This window comes from Plectropomus leopardus, chromosome 17, assembly GCF_026936395.1.
Source record: "Plectropomus leopardus strain MGB_pleo_1.0 chromosome 17, ASM2693639v1, whole genome shotgun sequence".
Classification (NCBI taxonomy): domain Eukaryota; kingdom Metazoa; phylum Chordata; class Actinopteri; order Perciformes; family Serranidae; genus Plectropomus; species Plectropomus leopardus.
Window position 1 is genome coordinate 14,874,086 of NC_142192.1, and position 24,172 is coordinate 14,898,257.

The 24,172-nt window shown below is 38.1% G+C and overlaps 1 protein-coding gene across 2 annotated transcripts in view; it reads left to right on the forward strand.

The window, feature by feature from the left end:
* Positions 1-24,172, forward strand: part of vps50 (VPS50 EARP/GARPII complex subunit) — a 135,118-nt gene that overhangs the window by 92,702 nt on the left and 18,244 nt on the right. Inside the window, exons 22-24 of one of the 2 annotated variants that reach the window (XM_088090168.1) lie at positions 686-763; positions 1,271-1,351; positions 22,230-22,378. In XM_088090168.1, the coding sequence (XP_087946294.1) occupies positions 686-763; positions 1,271-1,351; positions 22,230-22,378 (308 nt within the window). The remainder of the gene's footprint in view (positions 1-685; positions 764-1,270; positions 1,352-22,229; positions 22,379-24,172) is intronic. The other variant, XM_042506207.2, reaches the window with a different exon arrangement.

The window sequence follows — 24,172 nt, forward strand, 5'->3', positions numbered from 1 at the left end:
CAAAGGGTTAAGATACCATTATTTCACTGGTTGTCAGGTCAGTTTATAGTTGGAGTTACAATTTTCTGTACCAGTGCAAAACAGTTTAACTCTTTCAGGCTAAGAGTCGTGTCATTAAATGGGTGCACCAGCAAATTAGTAAAGCACTTTCCTAAAGATGGAGCATTTTTAAGAAATTGATTTTTAGTCAAAATAGAAGCAGAAGGGGACGAGATATCCTGACGTTTAGACTTTTAATCTCTAGAATGGGTGGAAATTCTCCAAAGAAATTTGATCCTACGTTTCCCATAATGCAATTCTATAGCATATTTCATTAGATTATCCCTGCCCAAGTTTTTTAAATGCCAGAAGTTTGTTTTTTTTTATAATAACCGCCCTGTCCGCTAATGACATAATCAAGGTGATCTCTGCAGGGTTCCCAATCCTTTAAAGTTCAAAGTTGTTGTTGAACAACAAGGTTCAGAAGTTTTTGGATATTTCCACACTTTACCTGGCTGATCAGTTTCTGATAAGTTAGAACAGAGTTTTTGATGTTTAGAGTAAATCCACCCATTTCTTGCTTTATTCTTATTATTTTTCTTTGTGTTTATAAAAATTCTGTAATACTTTCATTACCCTGATATATTTTTTTAAATTTGAGATTTTGCTTCTTGTTTTTCCCTTTCTGTTCATTCATCACCCATAGCCTGTCCCAAGCCCGTCTTTGCCAGCTCATGGCGGCAGAGACGCAGGCACTGCCAGGGTGGTGGGTCCAGCTTGCTTGGTAAGAGTAGATCTCTGGAAGCATTATGACTCATAAGCAAGGTTTTTCCCCTGCCTTGTGAGTCCAAAATACTAGTCAACATTTGTGTTGTGGTTGAATTGAAGCCCTTAAGGTGTGCGTGATTTGCTTTCTGAAGTTACATCATCTGAAAGGGATTTCAGAAGCTTTTAGATGGTGAGTTTGCTGTGCTTCCTCCCCCTCCAAGCTCCTCTTTTACCTCTCGTCTGTCATCCACTGTAGCCGGTGTGACTGTCTGATTTTGATATCTGTTCCTCCCAGTTCCTCCTCCCTCTTTTGGATTAGACTCAACTAGAAGCAGAAAGTAAAGATTCTCTTGTCTCCGGCTACGTGAGATGAAAGCCAATGTTGCCGTGTGTGTGTGTGTGTGTGTGTGCGTGTGTGTGCGTGCGTGCATGCTTTCACACTCTGCTAAAGTGTGTGAGCGTGTTTGTGCATGGTGCAGACACTAACTGTGTGTGCATATGTGTGTGTGTGTGTATTCTACAGTATGAGTCATCGGGTCTGGGCCTTATCAGCAGCAGACTGAGAACCACACTGAACCGGATCCAGGAGAGCCTCATTGACATGGTGAGACTGTAACTCTCTTCCTCTACTCTGTCTCACCTTCTCTTCTACTCTTCCTTTCTCTTTCACCATCACTTTTTACCTCATCGTCTGTCGTATTTTGCGACACAAACATGCTCTCTCCTCTCCCCTTTCTCTCCTCTTTGTGCCACTACCTGCATTTTGTTGCCCATCGACTCTATCCAGCCAGACCACATGTCTGATCTCACAGCCGGTATCGCCACAAAATGCATTATGGGTCGTCATTATCTGGCCAGTGGTCACTCACACATACACACACCTCCCTGTGTTTAAGTGGCCACACCAGGGTGGATGTGTGTTATTCCATTAGGGCTTTCAATCACTGCTCCCCTCTGTGAAACTACATAGTGACAATTAGTCTGGTGCGGTTCACACTCTCTACACTTTTTGTCTGATATCTTTCTACAGTCTGTCTCCTCTGTTACATGATGAAGCGGGTGTCATCTCTCATTTCTACCTTTTATTTGTCTCCATATCAGACAGGCTTTTTGGTCTGTGTTCAGAGAATCCATCTGTGGATTTTAGTCTGACTATATTCTGCAATACCGCTGAAGTTTTGCTCCCCTGAGGCAAATATGGAATTGTGTTGATCTTTTGGTTTGGTTTTTATTTGTCTTTAGTGCGGAAAAACAATGAGTTGCATCCCTTGAGTCTAATTATGGTGGAAGCGTGAGTAAATGGCTCGCTGAACTCATATTTGAGTCATTTTGCCTTGAATTCAAATCTGTACAAGACTGAGCTTTTATTCATTTATAATCTGTTATTTACACATGTTGGTTATGTACATTATTATTCAGAAATGCCAAGTTCAGAAGCTCTGGAAACCAGACAGCATTAGCTCAGCTTTTAATTTAACCCAGAGCTGCTGCATTGGAAAATAGAGAGGCCAGTATTGCGTATGCATAGTTTAATTGGATTTTTTATCATAGGCCACCAATTGTGAATCACAATCAGTTTTCAAAATGAAGAAGAAAATGTATTCTTCCCACTTGGTGAGATTCTATATAATGTTTTGTTTTTCATTTTCTGAGAATCTGTGGGGCTTCCTCATTAATGATGTATTATTACATCGTGTGCGCACATGTTGTGAACCCACCTATGTGGGTGCACAATACTGCTTGAATAGTGTTCCCTTTAAATAGCAGAAAAATCCCCCTCTACTGACTTAGGTTTTTGTTGGTCAGTGGTGCAGTCACTTTTTACTGCCTCAAAATAGAAATACACCAACAATGCGCCTGAGTAAACCTAATATAAGGCTTATACGCCCACTTGCATGAATGGGTGCAAGTACATACACAATTTGGGCACCAACCACAGAAGTGAAAACTGCATTGGTCTGAAATGATAAATGACTGTTGCACTACAATGTGCGCTGCTTTGCGCAGAGTGTAAGATAGAGCTCAAAAATGGTAGTTTTATGGTACTTTTATAGGTATTAGGCCTAGTAATAAATTGGTATTGAATTTAAATTTCTAAGGACTTAGTAGCCACAAATGTTTTATTTAAAATAATTTATCCATCTTTCAATTTCTTTTTTCAGCTCTTTTGCATGAAGGTCCACATTACTGTTGTTCCAAATCTTAAAACCGACCACTGAACCTTATAATTGTATTTTATACTTACACATACTTGTTGGCATATTAAATATTATTAAATTGGCATAAGTTGTCATATTAAATATTAAATAAATTAATCAAACCCACTTTAATAACCGTATTCCTTTATAAAACCTACCTGTACTCAGTACATAGGGACATGCATACTTACCTGCAATGCTTGAATAAGACAGAGATGATATGTCCAAAAATCTGCCTTAAATCTGCCTGTCTCGAAATCTTTTCTCATGTAACACCACATACCAGGCTGCAGGACAAAGTGACTTATTAAATTAGAATACATTTTTTGGGGGGACTCTGAAACATTATTGAAACATTAAAAAACCTGGCAGTAATTTGATCACTGATTTGGACTGCTATTAGTTGTCAGGTGCCTTTTCAGCACCTGTATAAATCTAATACCAAGCTGCCATGGCAGCCCGTAACACCATTCTCATCTTTAATGTATATCCCATCAGAATGTGAAGTGAGGTGAATTGTTTTCCAACAAGCCTCACTTCTGCATGCAGATCTAATCAGCAGTTTTCCACAGCAGGGAGCACATAGCATCTACAGCACCTTTTTGTTTTCTGTTAAACAGAGCATTTATTTGACAGCGCAGAATAATGGCATTTCGCTGTGATAGCAATGCTGGCTACTTTGCTGTGATGTTTATAGTTCAACATGAAGGCAGAGGGAAGAAAGGAAGTAAAAGTTTGAAAAGAATGATGAAGTGTCAAAACTTTAAATTGTAGTAAATAGTGTAAAAACTGCAGCAACATGTTTTCTTCCCTCAGGGGGCACTACAGCGACTTTTTACACCCCAGTTATTTTCTGGCTAAATCGTGAGCCATTTTCAAATGTCAGACAAGCTCGGTGCTCAGCTGTGGAGAACATGTTTATCCTCTGAACTGATCAAATGAACACAGAGGGACAAATGGACAGATTGGGTAGAGAAAGAGAACAGAGACGTGGGCTTTTAAGTGAGCTCTCTCAAGAGACAAAATGATGTTAAACCTTTAAGGCGTGCATGCACACGCGCATTTAAGATGAGCATGATCATATCACTTTGTGGCCACCACAGGCTTCGTGATATTAGTTCTATTTAAAACCACTTCAGCGGCAGGACACTGACTCTGGCTTTGTAATTACACCCATCCTCTGTCTAATGTTTTGCCAAATGCATTTAGTCTGTCTTTTCTCATATGCAAAACTATTTTAGCTCATCCCGATAAATCATTCAATGTTGGAAAAATGCCCCATTTTCCAAACTTACACAGCACTCCCTATTTTTTTCTTTTTTTTCATCTCTGTCTCGCTCTCTGTCTGCTCTTCTGTGTTTCACATTATGATCTGCACACATAAATCTCACAGACGCACTCTTTGTGTTGCGCTTTCATTTCCACACACTGTCATTTATTACAATTTAAACCCAGTTTCCATATGGATTATAAATCCGTCTTTTTTAATATAGGTGACTTCACTCCAAACAGAGAACATATTCATGTAGAGTGCATAGATGCACTCCCCCTGCATGCAAATACACACACCCACACACTCCAGAGACTGCAGCAGGGTAGACCTCATTTGTAAACAGATTATAAAGTTAATTGCACACTGCATTTCAATTGAGCATCTGAACCCTTGCGGTTTTGTTCCCCTGATTTGCCATCGCAACTGTTTGATTCCAAAACCAATGTGCTGGTAATGACTCCGAGTCCCATATGGACGGCATGTGAGATTCCATCTCATCTCGTCTCAGGTACGGAGCGACTTCGGCTTAAATTGGGAGCTCCACAGGGGAAAAGTAAAAGATCATCCCCTCGTTTATGTTCTCTCCCTCTGCCTCCACTATTCTTGATTACCTCTCTGAAACCCCCCCGCCGCTTCTCTGGGTTTGGCAGTTTTCATTTCGAGTTCACTTCCTTTTCATTGAGAGTGTTTGGAAGGTTGTGAGGTTAGGGAGAAACTTCTGAGCGTGGCAGCGATGTAATTGCCTTGTTCACATATTTGTACATTACAAAACACCTGTTACATAATGTTTAATCACACACGCTGTCATCCACCTCAGTTTCTTCTGGTACAAATGTGTCACATTTACCCAAAGCTCCAAACTGAATTGTTTTACTTGAAAGGAATCAGCTGTCACATAAAATAGTGATTAATACTCGCTTGAGGAAAAAATCTCAGATCCTGTGGTGATGTGCTCGGGGCAGGTTAGATGACAGTGGTGTATCACTATAGTGCCATGAACCGCCATCTGTGGCCATATTGTCACTGCCAGGAAGTTCAGCTGTGGCAGCTGTTGAGAGCTGTTGCTGCAGGCAACATTGTGAAGAGAGCTGACACAGGCTAGCATTTGCAATGAAGGCCACCTCTGGTTCATGGTCCTCTCGCTTCTCTCAATACTCAAACCACCAGTATTTACCGAACCAATCAGTTGCTCTATTTTTCTCACTTTTTTCTCTCATTTTTTTCATTTTCCTCCTTCCTTTCATATCTGTTTGTCTTATCACCTCCTCTTCAGCAGCTGTGCACCAGCGATTACATGCCTCTCAACTCTCAGCACAAACAACTCCCAGTTTATTGGTGCCTCTGACTGAATATCCAATAACCTGTTTGTATAAGTATTTATTTCAGTCTTTACCATCAGCCCAGGCATGAAGATAAGATCATAGTTTGGAAATAATGTGTTCTTCCTGTTTAATTTTCATCTTACAATACTTACATCAACCCACAGTGTGTGATGAGTTGAATAGATGTGTGTTTGTGGCGGGCATACGAGCACTTCTGTGTACCCAGCTTTAGCGGAGAGTGGAACTCTTCAGGCTTTTTCATGCCTGGCACCGATGCAGGAATTAGAAACCGGGTAATTTCTGCGTTGGCAGGAGTCATCTGGCAGCAAGGGTGCTTGCAGAGATTCACACACAAAACACAAACCCACTGACAGACAGGAAACAGCATTCATACAGAGATATGAGTAACTTTAACAGGCAAACTCATATGTGGGTTTGTAGTCCGACTGTAGATCACTACATCGGGCACTCATGCTCCAACACACTTTTCACATTCTCTTCCTGTTGGTAGCAGAGTGATAATCCCTTAGCATGTGTTGAGGTTGTGGTCTGCTACACTGGCTTGGCACAGCAAACAAACACAGGCACGCTGCCTCTCCTTAGAGTCAGTAGCTAATGTCACACACTGAACCCAGTCATTAGTTCTGCGTCTCAGGAGGGCACATCACAGTCCAGACTGGTCTCTTTGTCGTGGCCTGTTGTCTCTCTGTGTGAATGGTGCAACACACCAGAGGGGATTGCCATTTGACAGGGATTATAGATCATAATTAAGCTCCATGGTGTGACCGTTTATACTGTCATTGTCAGGATATCACAAGTATTGACATTTGGTTTGGGTTTTAGTGGAACGCACAAACACACTTCATTGATAGGCCCAGCTGTAGGTCATGATCCTCAGATGAGATGAGGAGACTGTCGATCCCCCTGGATACAGCCGCTCAGCTTCCTGTCTCATGTCTCCAAGTGTGACAGACATGGTGATACGCAGAATTACACACTTCAATACGAATCCTTTCATTAGTATTCTGCATCCTTTATACACTTCATTTTGGCTCAGTCACGGTCTTAAAGGGACAATCCAACCCAAAATGAAAAGTACATTTTTTTTCCTCTTACCTGTAGCGCTATCTACCAATCTAGATTGTTTTGGTGTGAGTTGCAGAGTGTTGGCGATATCAGCCATAAAGATGTTTGCCTTCTATTAAATATAATGCCACTAGATGGCACTCCACTTGTAGTGCTCAAAGAACCAAAAGAATAGATTTCAAAAACTCAACAATAATTTCTCTTTCATGAAATCATGACCTGGTTATTCAAAATAATCTGCAGATCTTGTAGCAGAGCTTGTGCAGTTTTATCTAGGAACTATTTTCTTTCTGCTTAACTACAACTGCCAACTGTACCACCGAGAGGCTGATGCTCATAAAAATGCAAGATGTAAACATTAATGGTGTCCTCCTGTAGGCTGAGCTGTGTCATTAGCTAGCTCAGTGCTGCTTGGTGAGCTAGCAGTAGATACTGTCTTCTTTTATGCACTGTGATACGGTTGGCTGGTGTAATTCGATAGAAAGAAAATAGTTCTTTCATGAAACTGCTCACAACAAGATCTGACGATTATGTTGAATTACTGGGTCATGTTATCTAGAGAGAGATATTGCTATTGAGTTTCAAATGGGTTTTTTTGTACCATCTATTTTCATAATATTTGAGAGAAGGCCGACATCTCTAGCTGTTATCTCCAACACACTGCAACTCACACCAAAACTATCTAGACTAAAAATAGCACTACAGGTCAGAGGAAAAATATGTATTTTTTATTTTTTTTTATTTATTATTTTTTGGGCTTTTTATGCCTTTATTCCATAGGACAGGTTAAGCATGAAAGGGGGAGGGAGAGAGAGAGGGGATGACATGCAGCAAAGGGCCGAGGCCGGAATCAAACCCACGGCCGCTGCGGCAAGGACGCAGCCCCATACATGGGGCACCCGTATGTATTTATGATTAAAGGGTGAACTATATCTTTAACTCTAGCATTTCAAACAACTTGTTTTCTTTTTGTATCATGGCTGTCATCCCAAAGCAGGTGAGCGGACCAGCAGTGAGGGGGGAAAGAAGTTGCTAGAGACAAGCTTAGAGGTGCCGAACGATGTAGCACAAAATAAATGAAGGCCCTAATTCCAGTTGACATTCATCTAATGAGAACCAAATTTCTAGTATTAGAGTGACAAAGAGGTGCAGTAGGATCCACTTGACAGTAATTACCTGGCAGACAGTCCACTCGACTTGCCCATAAATCTCTATGGAATAGATTGGAGAGGAGTAAGCAGTCAATCACGATGGAGTGAGACACTTCAGTTGAGTGATCAGTTTTCAACTCCTCCACCTTCATGACAAGGGCGATTCTAGGATTATCAAGCTTAGAGATTGCCAAACCTTTGAATCAAGGATGTTTATTTTTATGTTTTGCTGGTGAATAAGGTGGTCAGAGCTCCCTTGAAAGTTACAGGAGCGAGGTTTGCTCAGTTGCACTGGGTTCACACTGGACGCAGAAGCACTCCAGTATGATAATTGTAGCACAGTCGCCTGGCTGTTCACGCCAGTAGCACATTTCTCTGTGCCTGTCAGCAGCATTTCTCCTGCTCTCCTCCTGTGTAATCACACAGAGAGCTCTGTCCCTGTCTCTCTTTCCCTGCTTGTTTGTGTGTCTATGGCTGTGTCTGTCTGTCTGTCTGTCTGTCTGTCTGTCTGTGTGTGTGTGTGTGTGTGTGTGTGTGTGTGTGTGTGTGTGTGTCTGTGTGTCTGTGTCTGTCTGTCTGTCTCTGTGTGTGTGTGTGTGTGTGTGTGTGTGTGTGTCTGTCTGTCTGTCTGTCTGTCTGTCTGTCTGTCTGTGTGTGTGTGTGTGTGTGTGTGTGTGTGTGTGTGTCTGTCTGTCTGTCTGTCTGTCTGTCTGTCTGTCTGTCTGTCTGCCCGTCTCTCTCTCTCTCTTTCTCTCTCTCTGTAGACATAACTGACAAGCATAATGGAAGCACAGAATGCATATTTGATCATTTATCTAATATAGCATTTCTCTCGTTCATAATAGAGTGTTTTGTGTGTTTTCCTGCCGAAAGCAAGCTGCCGGCACTCCATACAAACTCGGCACTCTTCGTGGCTGTCCCACGTCCAGTGTGCACCCAGCGTTAGGTTCCAGGATCTGTTTGTACACTCCCTTATATTTTACTTTGGTCTTGTTTGTTATTCCAAAATGCAAAAGCACTTAATGTGGCACTGAAGAAGAAAATGAGCAAGCTTTATAGAAACAAGAACTTATAAGTTTTTTGCCATGTTGCTCAAAAAATAAGACTGAAAAAATTCTCATTCATCAAACGTGTTTTAGATTGGATTTCTGTCAATTAATAAATCAGGTAATTGTTTTGGCTCTACATGAATGCTGATGCTTGAGTTTAAGAAACTAACTTTACAGGATAATTATGTGTTAATATGTGTAGGTTGCTCATTCAGTATTAAGCTGGTTCAGACAATACATGTTCTGGGTATTTCACTGTATTTGCATCTCTATTCTCATGCCAACCATTAATGTTGTGGACTATTTCTTGTCCACCCCTTCAGGTCTATATAATTTACTTTACACAGTTTAAATGATGGATCCAGTAGACTTGATAATAGAGGGAGCTCCTGTCTCTCCTCAGGTGTCGACTGCTGCTGACTGATAGGGCCTCCCATACACACCTCAAAACTACCTCAGGCTTTTGCTCAAAATTGAGATACTCACAACAAATCACCCGGTGGACGTGCAGGGAAAACCCAATAAGAAAACAGATGCTCCAGCAGAGGTGGGCCTGACTCAGCGCTTTAGAAAACAGAGAGTCTGTCGGAGCCAAGATAAACCCGTGGCCCCGCACTGCAGACTGTGGCTACTTTAGTATAATGAGGGACCCAGTGTCTACAGTTTGCTTCCCTGGTGCAAAACAGCACTGTATGGGAAATGCTAAAACTGAACTTTTGGGTTGTTTTGTGTTCAACTAAGTTTAGTTAAGTACCAAAGTATAGCTGATCTATGAAATTTAAAATAAGCAACAGAAGCTTGTGTGTTTTCCCCTATGGACCTGAAATCCTGTTCTCTTCATCCTGATCAATACAGAGCTTTAGTGTCACTTAGTCCCTAAGGCATTATGGGAAAGGGATTACATGTCCCATATGAATACCATAAAGCGCAACACAATCTCATTATACTGAAGTCCTACCACACACAGTTATAGTACATATATCCATACACACACACATCTGTTTTAACTTTCTATCCTCATTAAGGATCATTTTCAGCTGACTAAATATCTCAGCCTCTCGTCTTTGATCTGTTGGATGAAAAAAAACAGAAGGGATAGATAGACATCAAGCTCCTGCTATATCCCTGTTTTTATTCAAAGCTTTGCTCTTATCTGTTTTCAAATCCCTCCCTAGACGTTCATTTTTATATGTTTTCTTTTCATTGGGAATAGCAGGGCTTAATTTCTAATCATTACACAGGGGTGGATAAGCTCCCTGGCTTTCACGCTTGATGTCTTCATTCTTAACAATGCTGTTGGTCCACGTGGGGAAACCATTTTGGCATCACCAGCTCGCAGACAAACAAAACTTGTTTTCCCTCTCGCCTGTCCACACTTTACAAGGCCCTTAAGGACACTGAAGTTGATGTTTGCACTGCTGGGCAGTCTGTTCTTTCTCAACTACCGGACGTTAGCAAAGCTGACAGACTCAAGGAGAGGAATTCCTCCCGAAGGCTTTGGGGTGGTTCTGCTCGCCAAAATTCCTAATCAAATTATGGTCTAGGCTTTGACTAAATGCAGTTGTAGTGAAATGTCTCTTGAAGCCTTGATATTCCCATATGTCTTTTGGCATGTATGTGTGTTTATCTTCTATAAACACCTGAAATATATTCATATATAAACTCTCACTGAAAGATGCTTCCACATGCTGACCCGCTCTTCTGTGTAGCACAATTCACATTAATTTTTGATCGTCATCTGTGAAGTGTTTTTAGCGCCTGACAGTAAGGACACAGACAGCGTGACTTAGAGACTGCAGGGAGCAAAGACTGCAAGGGAATAGTTTGACTAAAACTGCAGCTTTTGCGGATGCAGACAGAAAGGAGGTTGTTTTTGATCAGAATTTAAACAGAGACAAGACCAGGATCAAATAAACTTCTTTCATATTCCACAAAGGCATTTGTTTTGCAGTGATGGCCTCTTTCCAGTATTAATAACATTGTAGGCCCAAGTTTCAAAGTGTGTTGAATGAGTATCTTAAGAAGGGATGCATGATATTGGATTTTTGCCAATATCTGGTATGCCAATATTTTCACTTACTTTTTCTGACCGATTGCTGATGTCAATACTGATGTATGCACCTTCTTTCTTTTTGTATTCATTTATTTTTATTTATTTATTTTTTAATTTTTTTTGCAGAGAACAGACAATAGAGTATATTTAACATAGTATTATGCCTACTCTTGTTGTAATGGCCCACAGGCAGATACAAACATAAAATACAGTTGTTTTTTTAAGAAAAGACAGCTACATGTGATGTAGGAAAAAAACATGTCTGCTTCAACTTATATATAAAGTATTCATTTTATGCAACACTTTCAAACAAAGCTATAAAATTAATCCTACTTTTACAGGCTTGGATTATGCTTTCACTGAGAAAATCCTGACAATAGTCACAACAAAGTTAAAAGCGCCCTGTTATTGACTAATAAGTCACATAATTGCGCCGTGTTGTCAGCCTGTCATATTGGCAGAAATGATCATATAGGGCCAACCTCTGTATTTCATTTTAAAGCTTTTATATGCTGATGCAGTGCTGATATTATCCTGCACCCCTAATCAAATTATTGTTAGGGCTGGATGATATGCAAAATAAATGACTTTATTGGCAGTGGTCATTTTTGCATTTCATATTCACTGAAAAAAAAGATGATAATGTGATTTTTGCTGATGGTCTGTAGCAAATAAGCATCTTTTGTTACTTCTGACATATAATTTCAAGGCCCTCGTTTCTCTGTAGCACCGCAATGCTCCGTTTATGATATTGTCCATTTTACCTTTTCCCTTTTTAATAGTTGCAACGCTTGTGATTTGGCTATAGCACTTTGCATTATTGCTATTTTGCTAATATTTCAATTAAATGTGCAGCCATAAGTATTATGCTCAAATAATAAATAGGCATAAGCCCTTAAAAGTAACAACAGTGATTCAAGTGATTTAGTAAATTTGCCACTGTACTTCTTTAATAATAGTTACCTTAGATGAGCATATTTCTTTTCTTTTTTTTTTCAACATTTTGGTGTCAATCTTAATTGTTGCACTTTTGTATTGATGGTTTAACTTTTGCTGTCACTTACACCATTAACAATAGGGAGAGTTGAACCACATGTTTTTAACAATTGCCAAAAGCTCTTCGCAGCACAATGTTGTCAGCACCAGAGCATTTAGATTCAGTGTGTGATTGTTAGTGTCTTCATATGTCATGTGCAGCATCAAAAGAGACAATACTAGGAGGAGGTGTCTTCTTCTTCAGCTTGGTATACCTCAGTGCAACTAAAGTGATTAAAGTGGCCTTTCATTATATCTGTGACAGATTTCTATTAACAAATTTTTTGTAAGTCAAAGGTTTGAATTACTTTAGTATGCTTGGAGCATTACTTTTGCAGAGTGGTGTGCAGGGGCACAGGCTCTATGTAAAAAAAAATGGAATTATCTGTCTGTCACAGGGAAATATTAGTCTCTCTTTTTACTTGGTGTTTAGCAAAAAGGTCTTCAAATGGTTCATTAACTCAAGGACCATTTCTGTGTGAGCGCCAGCGTTAGGCAGATAATTAAAACCCGGTGAGCTCACAAAGAAGATTTTTCTCTTCTTCCAGTCCTACTTTTTGGCCCCCGTTTTGATACTTCTGTTGAGATTACACTGAGCATTCAGACACCCACACAGATTTTTTTTTCCTCTGTTAAAGTGGCAAAACACCATCTGTGAACTTTGATTACTTTTCAGGTAAAGTATTCAAAGTGTGATGGAATGAACTGAAGATAGAAAAAAGTGCTTTCATGTGGACTTGCTTTTAATTTGCCCTAACCATGTGAGCTTTGTTAGCTGCTGCCTGACCATGCTAGCAAAGGGACGAATGAATGCCTTATCAGGCAGGCTAAAGGGCTGTAGTTATTTGATTGATTTATTAATTAATTGAGCTATGACAAGCTCTAATAGCTAAAAATTGCATATATATGTTTTTCTTATCTACAAGAAGACATTATGATTCGTGTTCTGCGATTCTAAAAAATATTATCTTGATTTCTGTCAACTCTTTAATATTTCTGCTATTATTTTTGTCCTGCACAACTTAAATTGAGGCAGATTTGCTTCAGGTGTATGCACAAGAGTTATCTTAATTATCGTGACATCAGTGAAGACCCCCTGCTACCTCCGTCCTGATTAAATCATTTACGTAATTGTGTTGATTAATCCCAAACTGTCACTGTTTGTACCAGTGTTGAACAAATTGTACCCCACAGTGCATCCACCTCGAAGGTTGCCAACCTTGTTTTTTTTACCTGCAGGGCTGGAAATTTTCTGTTCACCTCACTTGCTGAGTCGTTCCCGTTGGTCTTTAGAGTAACCAGCAGAGAAATGTTTTTCAGGAAATAAAACACAGAGAGACTGTAGGAGCATTTCATTAACTTTTTTGTCAGGCTTTCATTACAGAATATGATGTTTATTTTGTAAGCTCACATTACTGGTTCTGCTTTTGCTACTTAACCCTTTGAAACCAGAGCAAAAAACATGGGAAGAAGGCGATAAGCAACAAAGAAAGAAATTATCCCCAAATTAGCAAGGAAATGGTGAAAAGTAAAAGAAAATTACCTTATATTAGTTCAAACAAAAAACAGAAAAGAAAGAGACAAGAATTATATTATTATAAAAATTATAATAATTTTTTAACATAGTTTTAATTATGTGATTATGATAAACATAATCATAGTTTTTCCCAAGCTTTTTTCTTTTTTTTCTAGACATTTTTTCCTAGCTTTTTAAAAATAATTTTCTAAATGAATTATTGTTTTGCAGTTTGCTTATTTCCTTTTTCCCATGTTTTTGAACAGAATCGCACCAATTTGCTCTGAGTTCAAGGGTTTAAATACATGTGAACAGCATCAGAAAGCAGCACAAGGAAGTTATTTTTCTCCAGGTTTCAATTGGTTAATAGACTGACATTGTGTGGCTAATACCTCAGAATTTATAAAGCCTCTTCAGCTGTAACATTATATCATTACTGATAATATTCCAAAATAAAGGCCTGTTCTTGGGGTGATAGCAAGTTTCAATCTTGCATTTGAATTTTAGGTCGTGGGGCTGTCCTAATGCTTCCATTGAAATTACAGATTGTGCTTTCATCACGTTATTCAAAATTCTTATAATCCAACATGCACTCAGCAGTGTTTGTGACTAATGTTTTGACATTAGTAAAGGATAAATGTGTACTTCCTCAGGTTAATGAGGACCCTAAAAGTAAATGATCATAGAGACAATATGGTCCACCTCGTCTTACAGTAGTATGAGATACTTTCCATACAGCAGTTTTTCTCTTATTGTTTGCCATGGCTCACTTCACTGCTCATACTGATTTATTTCATTCATTTATTTTATTCATTTCTTGTGTTTTTACAGAGGTCAGTCAGTGCTCCAGGTTCTCTGTTTGTGTTAAAGTCAGTCAGAATTTGTTGATCAATTAGAACAGTACACTGAGGTGAATGTCCATACAGCGAGAAATGAAAACAAGCATATTTCCCTCCCTGAAACCTGCCAAACTGATGTCAGTTGTATAGAAAGGAGGCTGCCTCTGGCTATTTGTAAAATCTCCTCTAAAAAGAAAAAGTTGTGTGATTTGTGAGTGAATCTGCTATGTGTGTTCAGCCTTTGGCTCTGACTCTGAGACTGCCTTGGGAAAAGCAACAAATGCAATTTGAGAGCATTTCCTACTAGAACCATTTTAACATGCGTGGATGCACATGATGTATTTTTTCACAGAGAAATTAATTCACATGGTCGTCATTTTAAAGTCAATGCAGCATCTCGCAGCCACTCAAACCAGATTCATGTGTTTCTCAGAGCTTTGATTTCTTTTCCTCGCTTCTTTTTCTCTTTTTGAATAGGAAACCGTTAACAATGAATCAACTCTGTATTTAATGTCACATGCTAATGACTGGAATTTTAACTTGTCAGTCCTAAACTAATGGGTATTTAGTATGATTGCAGGTAGTGAATGAAAGATTAAATGAGTGCCATTTAAGGCAATTACTCATACCCATTTTCTGGGACGGCACAAGTGATTATTTGCATCATGAATTAATCTACATTTTTTGTGTGTGGGTTTATTTTTTCTCTCTCATTTTTTGGGGGGAATTAATCTTTGTCAAGAAATTTGAAAAGATATACCACCCCTCCAAAGCCCAAGATATCCATAACCAGATATATTAAGTTAACTTTGATATAAAACAGAGAGATACAGCAAATCCTCTCACTTGAGACAGAGAAACCAGAGAATGTTTGGGATTTTCATGCCTCCGCTCTGGCGATAGCCACGGCCAAAGATTAGATCTTGGTGGTCAGAGGCCAAAGTCACAGTGACCTGATCCGTCTCGTTCTTGTGAACAAGATATGTCAACAAGACCTCTGGGGTATTTCCTCAAATTTGGCACAAATGTCCACTTAGACTCAAGAATGAACCGATTAAAATTTGGTTGTCAAGGGTCAAGGAAATTGTGACCTCACAAAACATTTTTTTGGCCATCACTCAAGAATTAACCCCTTAAAAGCTGGATTGACTTTAGTTTTCTTGTGCTGTGTTGGGATGCTTTTCATAAGCTATTTAGCCCTTGAAACCTAAGCAATGTCCCACAGATAGCAAAAAAAATAGTAGGAAATAGGAAACAAGAAAATAACCATATAAATTTTTTTTTATTATTTTGCTTAGTTCATGTCAGTTTCTTATTACTTTTTTTCACTAATTTTACTGCTAATTTTTGGGCCATGTCTTGTTATTTTGCTCATTGCTTTCTACTCATGTTTTTGAAAGAAGTCAAACCAATATGCTCAGGTTTTAAAGAGTTAATACACTAATTATGACAATATTCTGCACAAATGTCTAGTAGAATGAAATGATAAAGTGATGACATTTTATATTTTATAGGTCAGTGGTCAACTTCACTGCGACATCATAATGTTCTGCAAAAAGCCCTCTCTGGGTAATATTCGGTGTCATAACTCAAGAAGTGGAGGCTTTACACACTCCAACCACAGATAGATACTGTGCTACATAAATACATACTGACATTTTTGAATTTTTTTATCCATGAACATGTCAGAAATTGTTCAGTAACATGTATTGGAAATCACTGTGGACCAATGATCATCAGTCTGTATTGGCTACTGTTTGTAACACATATACCACACTCCACATTGGAAAAGCTATTTCAATATTTATCTCAGCAGGACAGCAGAGAAACGGCTGTTAAGGTTTAAACTCCTCCTAAATATCTCCAGCAGCTGCAGGGTGTAAATCACATAACGTATGACCTCTTCACTATAAGTCATGCTGTATGGAAAGGGCTGCCTCATCCCCCAGTTTTCAGGCCTTTCAGTCACTTTGAAAAATCTATCGCTGATGCTTAATCTGTCCAATATGGCATTCTTCTTCTCCACGTACTTGGAAATGCAGCAGGCACATGGAGTTAGTTTACTTTTATTTTGCTGAAGTCATTTGTCATTTTCATCGAGGTTTGTGAAAAGAGAAAACACAATTGTTTGCGCAGTGGTTGCTTTCAGGATATCAAATAAAAGACAAGTTACACTATGGTTGATTACAGTTTGTCTGTCACGACGGATATCCTTATGTGTGAAGCTATTTTTAGAACATATTATTTAATTCATCTTTTTACCTGTTTTCTGATGAATGTAAAGATTCAATTAGCTGCATTTTGGCACCAACAACCACAAAGATTACTTTTATTGAGTCACAATTGCCATAAAATTTAATCAGAGAAGTTTATTCTGTCTTTTTTGGAATTAATTTATGGAAAAAAATAGGTTTCCCCATCTGAGCATCTCTTACATTTATTTGTAGATTAAAATAGGCAGAAGCATTATAGTTATATGAAAGTATTTGTATCTATTATGTTAATATGCTAGATGTCTCAGTATGTTTGCATGTTTATCTTTAAAGTGTATCTTAATATTCAGGGGAACCAAAGGGCAACAAAAATGGGAAATGATTTTAATGATATCCTGTCAAATCATGTTTTGCCATTTTGAGTATAAAATGATAGCAGATCAAGCATCTAGTAAACTAATAAACATGAAATAAGCACTCAGGGCGTCCGCTTAGCACGTCACCCCAAACAAAGATAAAACTGTGTTTTATCTTTTCTCTAAAATGTGTTTCTTGCTGCAGAATTGGAACAGTAGATGCGCAAAATCCCCAAATGGCACAGATGTTTGTTTGGTTTTCTTCTTCTTTATTAAAAAAAAAAAATCACCTTTTGTATTCAGTCTAGCCTTTTACCTGAAGAATCCCTGCAGAGTTTTATGCATTCGGAAAAGAAACCAGACATTTCTCCCGACAGTCTCGGAAGCTTTTTTCTCCTTTTTTGCATAAAGTGTTTATGCTGCAGGGGCACAGTCAATGAAAGACCAAGCCTCGTGTGGAGAGATTAAAAATAGACCAAAACAGACCTCGCTGTAATGTCAGACTAATGCAACCAGAGTTTAATTGATTAGTTTAATTCAAAGGAGAATATGCAACTACCAGCATGACTTTCATAATGCAGCCCAGTAATAGAAGTTTAATACCGCAGAATTACAGGGAACATGCTGTCATGTTAGAAAGAGAAGACACTGACAAGAAATGCAAATTTGTGCTCAGCAGCATTTGTAGTGGAAAAAAGGGATGAGAGGGGGAGAACAAATATGTTATGTCATAACAACTATTTCTTAAACCTGATGATGGGTGTTACATAACTTGTAACCTGGGTTCCAATGAAAAACCACCTAAAGCAACCATGTACATAGAAATGATATTAAAACTCGTAATTTTTTTTTTGCGAGGTTCCCTGGAGTGCATTTTGTCAACAGAAGCTGATTTAAAAAGAGAAACTATTCAAAAACATGGCTTTTGAATTTAGAAGGTTGTAAACCAGCAGAAATAAAAAAGAGATACATTTGAAATAGGGGTAGGAATCTTGAGGCACCTCACAAAAGAGATGCAAAAATGTAATACATCTGGAGTTTCACTGTGTAACTACTTGCTACTTTTCAGCAGTGTTTAATCAAAATAAACAGATTAATTTAAATCCATTGTCTTTTATGAATATGGTGTGGGAGTGGTGGCTGGATAGTATCCATCTACAGGCCCATACAGCCTGGACAATGCAGAAACACTGGCCAGAATTTTACTTTGCTGTTGAGTCATGGAAAACCTGGAAAAGGCCTGGAATTTCACAATCACATTATCCAGGCCTGGAAAAAATCACTGAAAGTTTTGGAAAAATCATAGAAATGTGTTGTGTGTAATACATTAAATTACATTAATATAACTTACGGTCAATGTATTTTCTATAGCTGACAACATAACGTAGCTTTAATAAGTGGAGACATTTAACAACATTTTGGTAACATGTCCTCCAAACCCTCCATTCGCCTGTGGGTTTAAAAAAAAAAAAGTCTTTATTAAAACTTTTTGGTGATTATTATTTCATTTATTTTTTTAATTGTTATAGAAAATGTTTTTAAAAAATTGTCGATTTTCTCTTTGTTTGTTTTTTCTTTTTCCCTAAAATTTATTTTTAACAAAAATCATAAAATGTTTATCTTTTCTTTTAATATACTGGCCAAATTTTGAAAAGATATTTTATTTATTTATTTATTGATTTATTTCAGAAACTGTAAAAAAACTTTTTTTAAATTTTCAAATTTTCCTCTGTCCTTAAACACATTATGGGGAAAGTTGAAATATGTTTGAATAGAGTTTGAATCTTATATGTTGGAAAAAAAATTGTGAAAGATGGGCAAGGTAGAAAAATATTTTTGGTCCTATTTTTGAAATAAGTTGGCAGGGAGTAAGTTGGCATTGTTGTTCCACTATTATGCCAGCAGCAGAGGTAGTAACAAAAATGCTTCAACATCTGTTTAAACTGACACCAGCGTGCTTTCTGAAATCACACACATTGGGGCAGCGTTATGCTGTCGTTTTGTTTTTGGAATCTCTGTTTAAAAAGGGATTGCAGTTGCTCACACTCAGCCATCTTCACCAAAACTCATAGATTAGTCTTGCTTAGACTGTGAACACAGTCTGTTTACGCCCATTATGTTTTACCGTCCAACTGGTTCAGCCGTACGGAGCCCATAGCCCAGTCTTTGTTACAGGAGATAATATTGTCCCAAATTGGGTTTTTCCATCAAGATGTAATCTCTCAGATGCTTCTAACAATGGATTTTTCCCCCACCCGATCTGCAGTACAAGTGATGGTTTCATCTGACGTGTCCAATGTTGCATTACTTAACTATTTTAGAACTACAAAAAGGACAGCAACAACAGTAATGTTTTATTTGTCTGCACTTGTTTACGATATATTGCGTGCTCTTGTGTTTGTGTATTGGTTGATCTGGCACGGCATCCGTTCAAAAGGCCACCAGCCGCTGTTCAATAGCTTTTATCATGGTCCAAATCTTAAATCACTTGTTGCAGTTGAGTGCTAATGGTCTTTCTGGATTAACTCCATAACCACTGCACTGTTTGTCATGTTTATGTGCTGTGAAGCGTTGGGGACTGTCCGTCTTTAACTCCTCTCAGTGATCAGTGACACTGTCTTAGCTTCAGATGTGTTCGGCCACTCAGTACTTATGTTAAGATGTTAACAAAACTATTAAGAATTTCTAGAGGACTGGAGGAAATTACAGAAAATGAAGTCTGTTGAAATGCTGATGTTGTAGAATACGGGAAAACTAGCAATTGATCATTTTCAACATAACAATCTCAATAATAATCCTGACGAAGCATTTCAGGCCTCAGAATTTGAATGTCATTATCAGAGAGACAGATATGGATTTAGCAGTGCATTCTTCAAAATAAACTTGTTAACATGCATAATGCATACTGTCTTAACCCTTTCAACCCTGGATTGACATCAGTGTTCTTGTGCTGCATCCAGATGCCTCTCACAAGCATTTAAACTCCTGAAACAAATTGGTTTGATTTCTTCAAAAACTATTGGGAAAAAGGCAAACTGCAATTTGGCAAGAAAAAAGATTGTCATGCAAAATTCAAGAAAATTTGTAAAAGATGAAAAAAAAAGAGAGAGGCAGAGAGATTATTAGAAATGATACATATTTTAAAAAAAAAAAAAAACATGGAAAATATCCAAACAATAGCTGTAATTATTATAATAATACATTTAAAATATTTTTTCCCCAGGTCATTTACCTGTATTTTTGTTTTGCTTTTTTAACTTTTTTTTTTCTTCGTTCCAGGTTATATTCATGCAGCTTTTTAGCAATTTCTTGCCAATTTTTGGGTCATTTTTTATTAAGTTGCTCATTGCCTCTTTCCATGTTTTTGGATGAAGTCAAGCAAATTTGGTCATGTTTTGAAGAGTTAAAAAGGCAGCATTTGTAAATTCTCCAAAGTATTTAATTAGACATCTGTGTACAGTTTGATGATTAAATAAATTCATTTACAAAATAAATAAATAAAATTTATCACAGTGCATCTTTAGTTTGGAGCTTTAATTGTTCTCCCTTTGCCCAGAATAACTTTACTTTCAGCAAGTTCAGCAGAACTCAGGCCAAGGTGTGGATGCTTTGTTGCAGACAAGAGGTTGTGCTGTGAATGCTTTGCAGCCTCTTCAATGCCAAGGAGAGAAAGGCCGCAGTAGACAAAAGATCAATGTGTACTTTTTGTCCCGTCCTTTGAATTCTGGTTGCATAAGAAGAGGGAAGTTTGCTGTTATGATTCAGAAAGGGGAACAAATCATATTTAAAATGTGTAACTGAATGTGAATTCTGGTTTAAAAAACAGAAAGAAAAATCCTTTTAAATGTAAAGTTGAGAAACTTATTCATAATTAACTTATTCAACACTTAAAATATGTGAGTTTGCTATCTGCACTAAGGAGTGTTATATTCCATTTCATGCCTTATTTTATTCCTGTTTCTGACTGTTAAATAGAAACAGCATTTATATTTGCAGAAAACTACTCTAGGGGAGATATATTGCAGCCTCCACATGGAAGCCATTAGATTCCCTAAGCTGTAAAACTAGTATAATTCAAGTGTTAATCTTCTGAATGTGATAACATTTTATCTCTGACTGATAATAGTTTTTGCATCAGTGAAGGTTTGATTGAATGTCGGGAGATAACTCAGAGGTTGTGGAGAGGTTACAGTTTTCACATACAGTGGGAGGTCTCATCTAGCAGAACCATTAATCCACATGGCTGCATACTGTGCATATTTGTTCTGTGTGCAAGGCTGTTATTTATATATATAGATATATAAAGTAAATGAATTGCTGTTAAAGAAACATAAGATTTTATCTTCTTAAAACTGTGGACACCACTTATGTTTTACAAAAGATATCTTACTTTCTAGTTGCTGGTCCACTGGTCGCCTGAAATAATGGTGCTGGTACACAATATTAGACCCAAACTGCAAAGGGGATGTAAGGGGATGGTATGGCACAGCATTAATAGCTCCCATTCATTCATTACCTGTGTGATTGCTATTGATTTGAGGCTGTTTCAGGGGGTGTTACAGCTGCAGGGTGCAGAGCTCTACATGCCTTGTGATTCATCATGCCTTCATAGAAAATAATATGAACTAACCTCCTGTATGAAATCCCAGTGGCTTTGCATGCAGATACAGGTTATTGTGATTAATGGGAATGGACTTGTTGAAATCTCTCTTTTTCTTTTTCAATTGTTTTTTAAAATGAAGGGATAAAAGATTTGCTGGATAGAAGGGTGTAGTGGAATATATCAAAAGGAAAGATAAATGCTTCGCTGTTGAGGAGTGTCCGGTCAGCAGAATTTTAGAGTGTGTGTGCTTTGGATCTAACTGAGTTCCACAAGGTTGATTGAATTTCAGATTTTGCTTACCTACCAGTATACATCTACATTTTATCTTCATTTTTGCAAGTGATATATCTGTAATGTCAGGTCAGCTGTTAAAATAACGGTACAGTGGGACAATGCTCCGCAGCAGCAGCACCTCCTCAGAAACCATAAGAGATTAACACTGAAATTTAAATTATTTCTCAGTACTTTTGCTAACTCTAATCCCTGTTTATTGCATGTGCGCATGCTGCTTTTAATTATAATAGTAGATGTTTAAGCAAGTATGCAATCGTCCAAGCACCTCATGCAATTACAGCACTGTGCAAAAGTCTTAGGCTGCCTTAAAGTTTGCTATTTTCATAAGGTTATAATGATAATAAATATTTATTTCTCAGTAATCTCTTCACTAAAATACAACCAGAACATACAGAAAATATGTAGATTATACAGCGTTAAAAACACAAATATTTCAGAATACATATTTTGGATTCAGCATGCTAACTTGCCCTTTCCACTTGTGTGTCTTCCAGGAGGCAGTAGGGGAGAATGCAGGCGTCCACAGTGCAGCAGAGGACAGGAAGGAGAAAGTGCCCAGCCCTCATCTCAGCCAACTGGTGGTCCTCACTAACAGCGGGACTCTTTATGGGCTGGCACAGAGGGTGGTGGCCACTGAGTCCCTGTGAGTACTTTTGGCACAACACTTGAGTAAACATAAACCGTGCAACAATTAAAGTTATTATAAAGTATGCAGTGTAATTACACCTTAAAGAAATAATACACCCACAAAATGATCATTTGTCATTTGCATGTCAGTCGCTCACAGTGTGTTACGTTGAAGCACATACCTCCATCGTGAACAAAGATTACAAAAATGTAGAAAGTGCTTGATGAATTGAAGTCATAGGTGCCGCCATAAACAACAGCAAAACTGTATCAAAACATCAATTTATGGACTCACACAAATTAATGCAGTAGAATCCAAGTCTCATCTTCTGCTCAGTACTTCCCAAAACGTGCATTTTACTAAAATCTTACTATTCAAAACAGTTCTATATATGAGCAGTGTGTCTGGGCAAGTGTGGGCCTTTGCATAAGACTGTTTCTATGGAAAATTTTTAAATAATAATATTTAAGCAAAAATGCACGTGTTTGGGGATACTGAGCTACAACTGGATAATGAGATTTGAATCATACTGAAGGGCCTGTATGAGAGTTGTAAACAGATGTTTTGATGTAGTTTTTCTGTTGTTAAACATTTTTTTTTTGTTCACCATGGAGGCGTGCAAACAAACCAAAAAACAGTTCTCTTCACAGATTAAACATAGCATGTGATGAGTAACAAGTATCCAGTTGATCATTTTGTGGGCGATGTATTCCTTTAATACTGCACACAGTGTTGTTGGTCTCTATTCCTCTGGTATGGGGGAGATGGTTACAACAGCAGTACTTGTTTCAAATCATCACTTGTGTGTCCTGGCGTTGTGATGTAACTTGGCAGTTTTGTTCATCAAAGCATTTACTTTTATCAAATTAAAGAGGCCGATTCTCGCTTACTGCCTCGCCTCAAGGTGGACATAATGTCATTAGGCGGTATTACACAGCGTGGCCATCAAAGATTCACACTACATTCAGTGTGTGTTTCTGTGTCAATAACCTTATTATATTGAAAAGAAAAAAGGATTATTGATGTAGAAAGAAAGAGATACTTATTTTACCCCTAATTAGAATTCTTAGCTTTCTCTCTACAATGTACAATTTGTGTTAAACTTTTACAATCAGTGACTCAGTGCTTTATTTTCTTGCTCTGCCTATGTTGTTCTGTTCTCCTTCTTTATCTTTGTCTATTATATCCACACACATAACAAAAAGGCGCCCTCATACATAATTAGGTTAAACTATTGTCAGCGTGGCAACTCTTGGACCCTGACAAGTCTGCATTGTACGAGTGCTTTATAATGAAAGTCTGGAAACCAAGGGCTCAATGACACCGCTGCAAAAAATGCTGAATAGGCTTACACTCTCTCACACAAACTTTTTCATGTATCAGAGTTAGCCAACAAGCTCGGAAGAATAATGAAAGTAAAAGAAAGTGCCAGGGTGAAGACATTTCTTGGGTAAAGTTTGAAAGGAAAAGATCCCCTGGGGAGAAAGAAGTCAGACCTATTCTGGGCACCACTGCACAAAAGGTCTTTCTTTTTGCAGGGTGTTATTAGAAAAGGAAGCTTACTGTGTTGTGAGCACCTCTGACATCTTAAGCATAGGCCATTTTAAACCACGGACAAACCAATGAGGCATGAAATGAGAAATTAGAGGTCTGTAGGGAGCCCCTTTTGCTGTTGTTCAGGTGTCATTTTTATACAAGCGTGATCAGATCAGGTTTTTTCATGCATATTAATTTTGGTGGCGGTAGCCACCGCCGATTTCCAGGCTGCCACCACTTGAAAAGTCAATATCAGCGAAAGTTTATGCAATA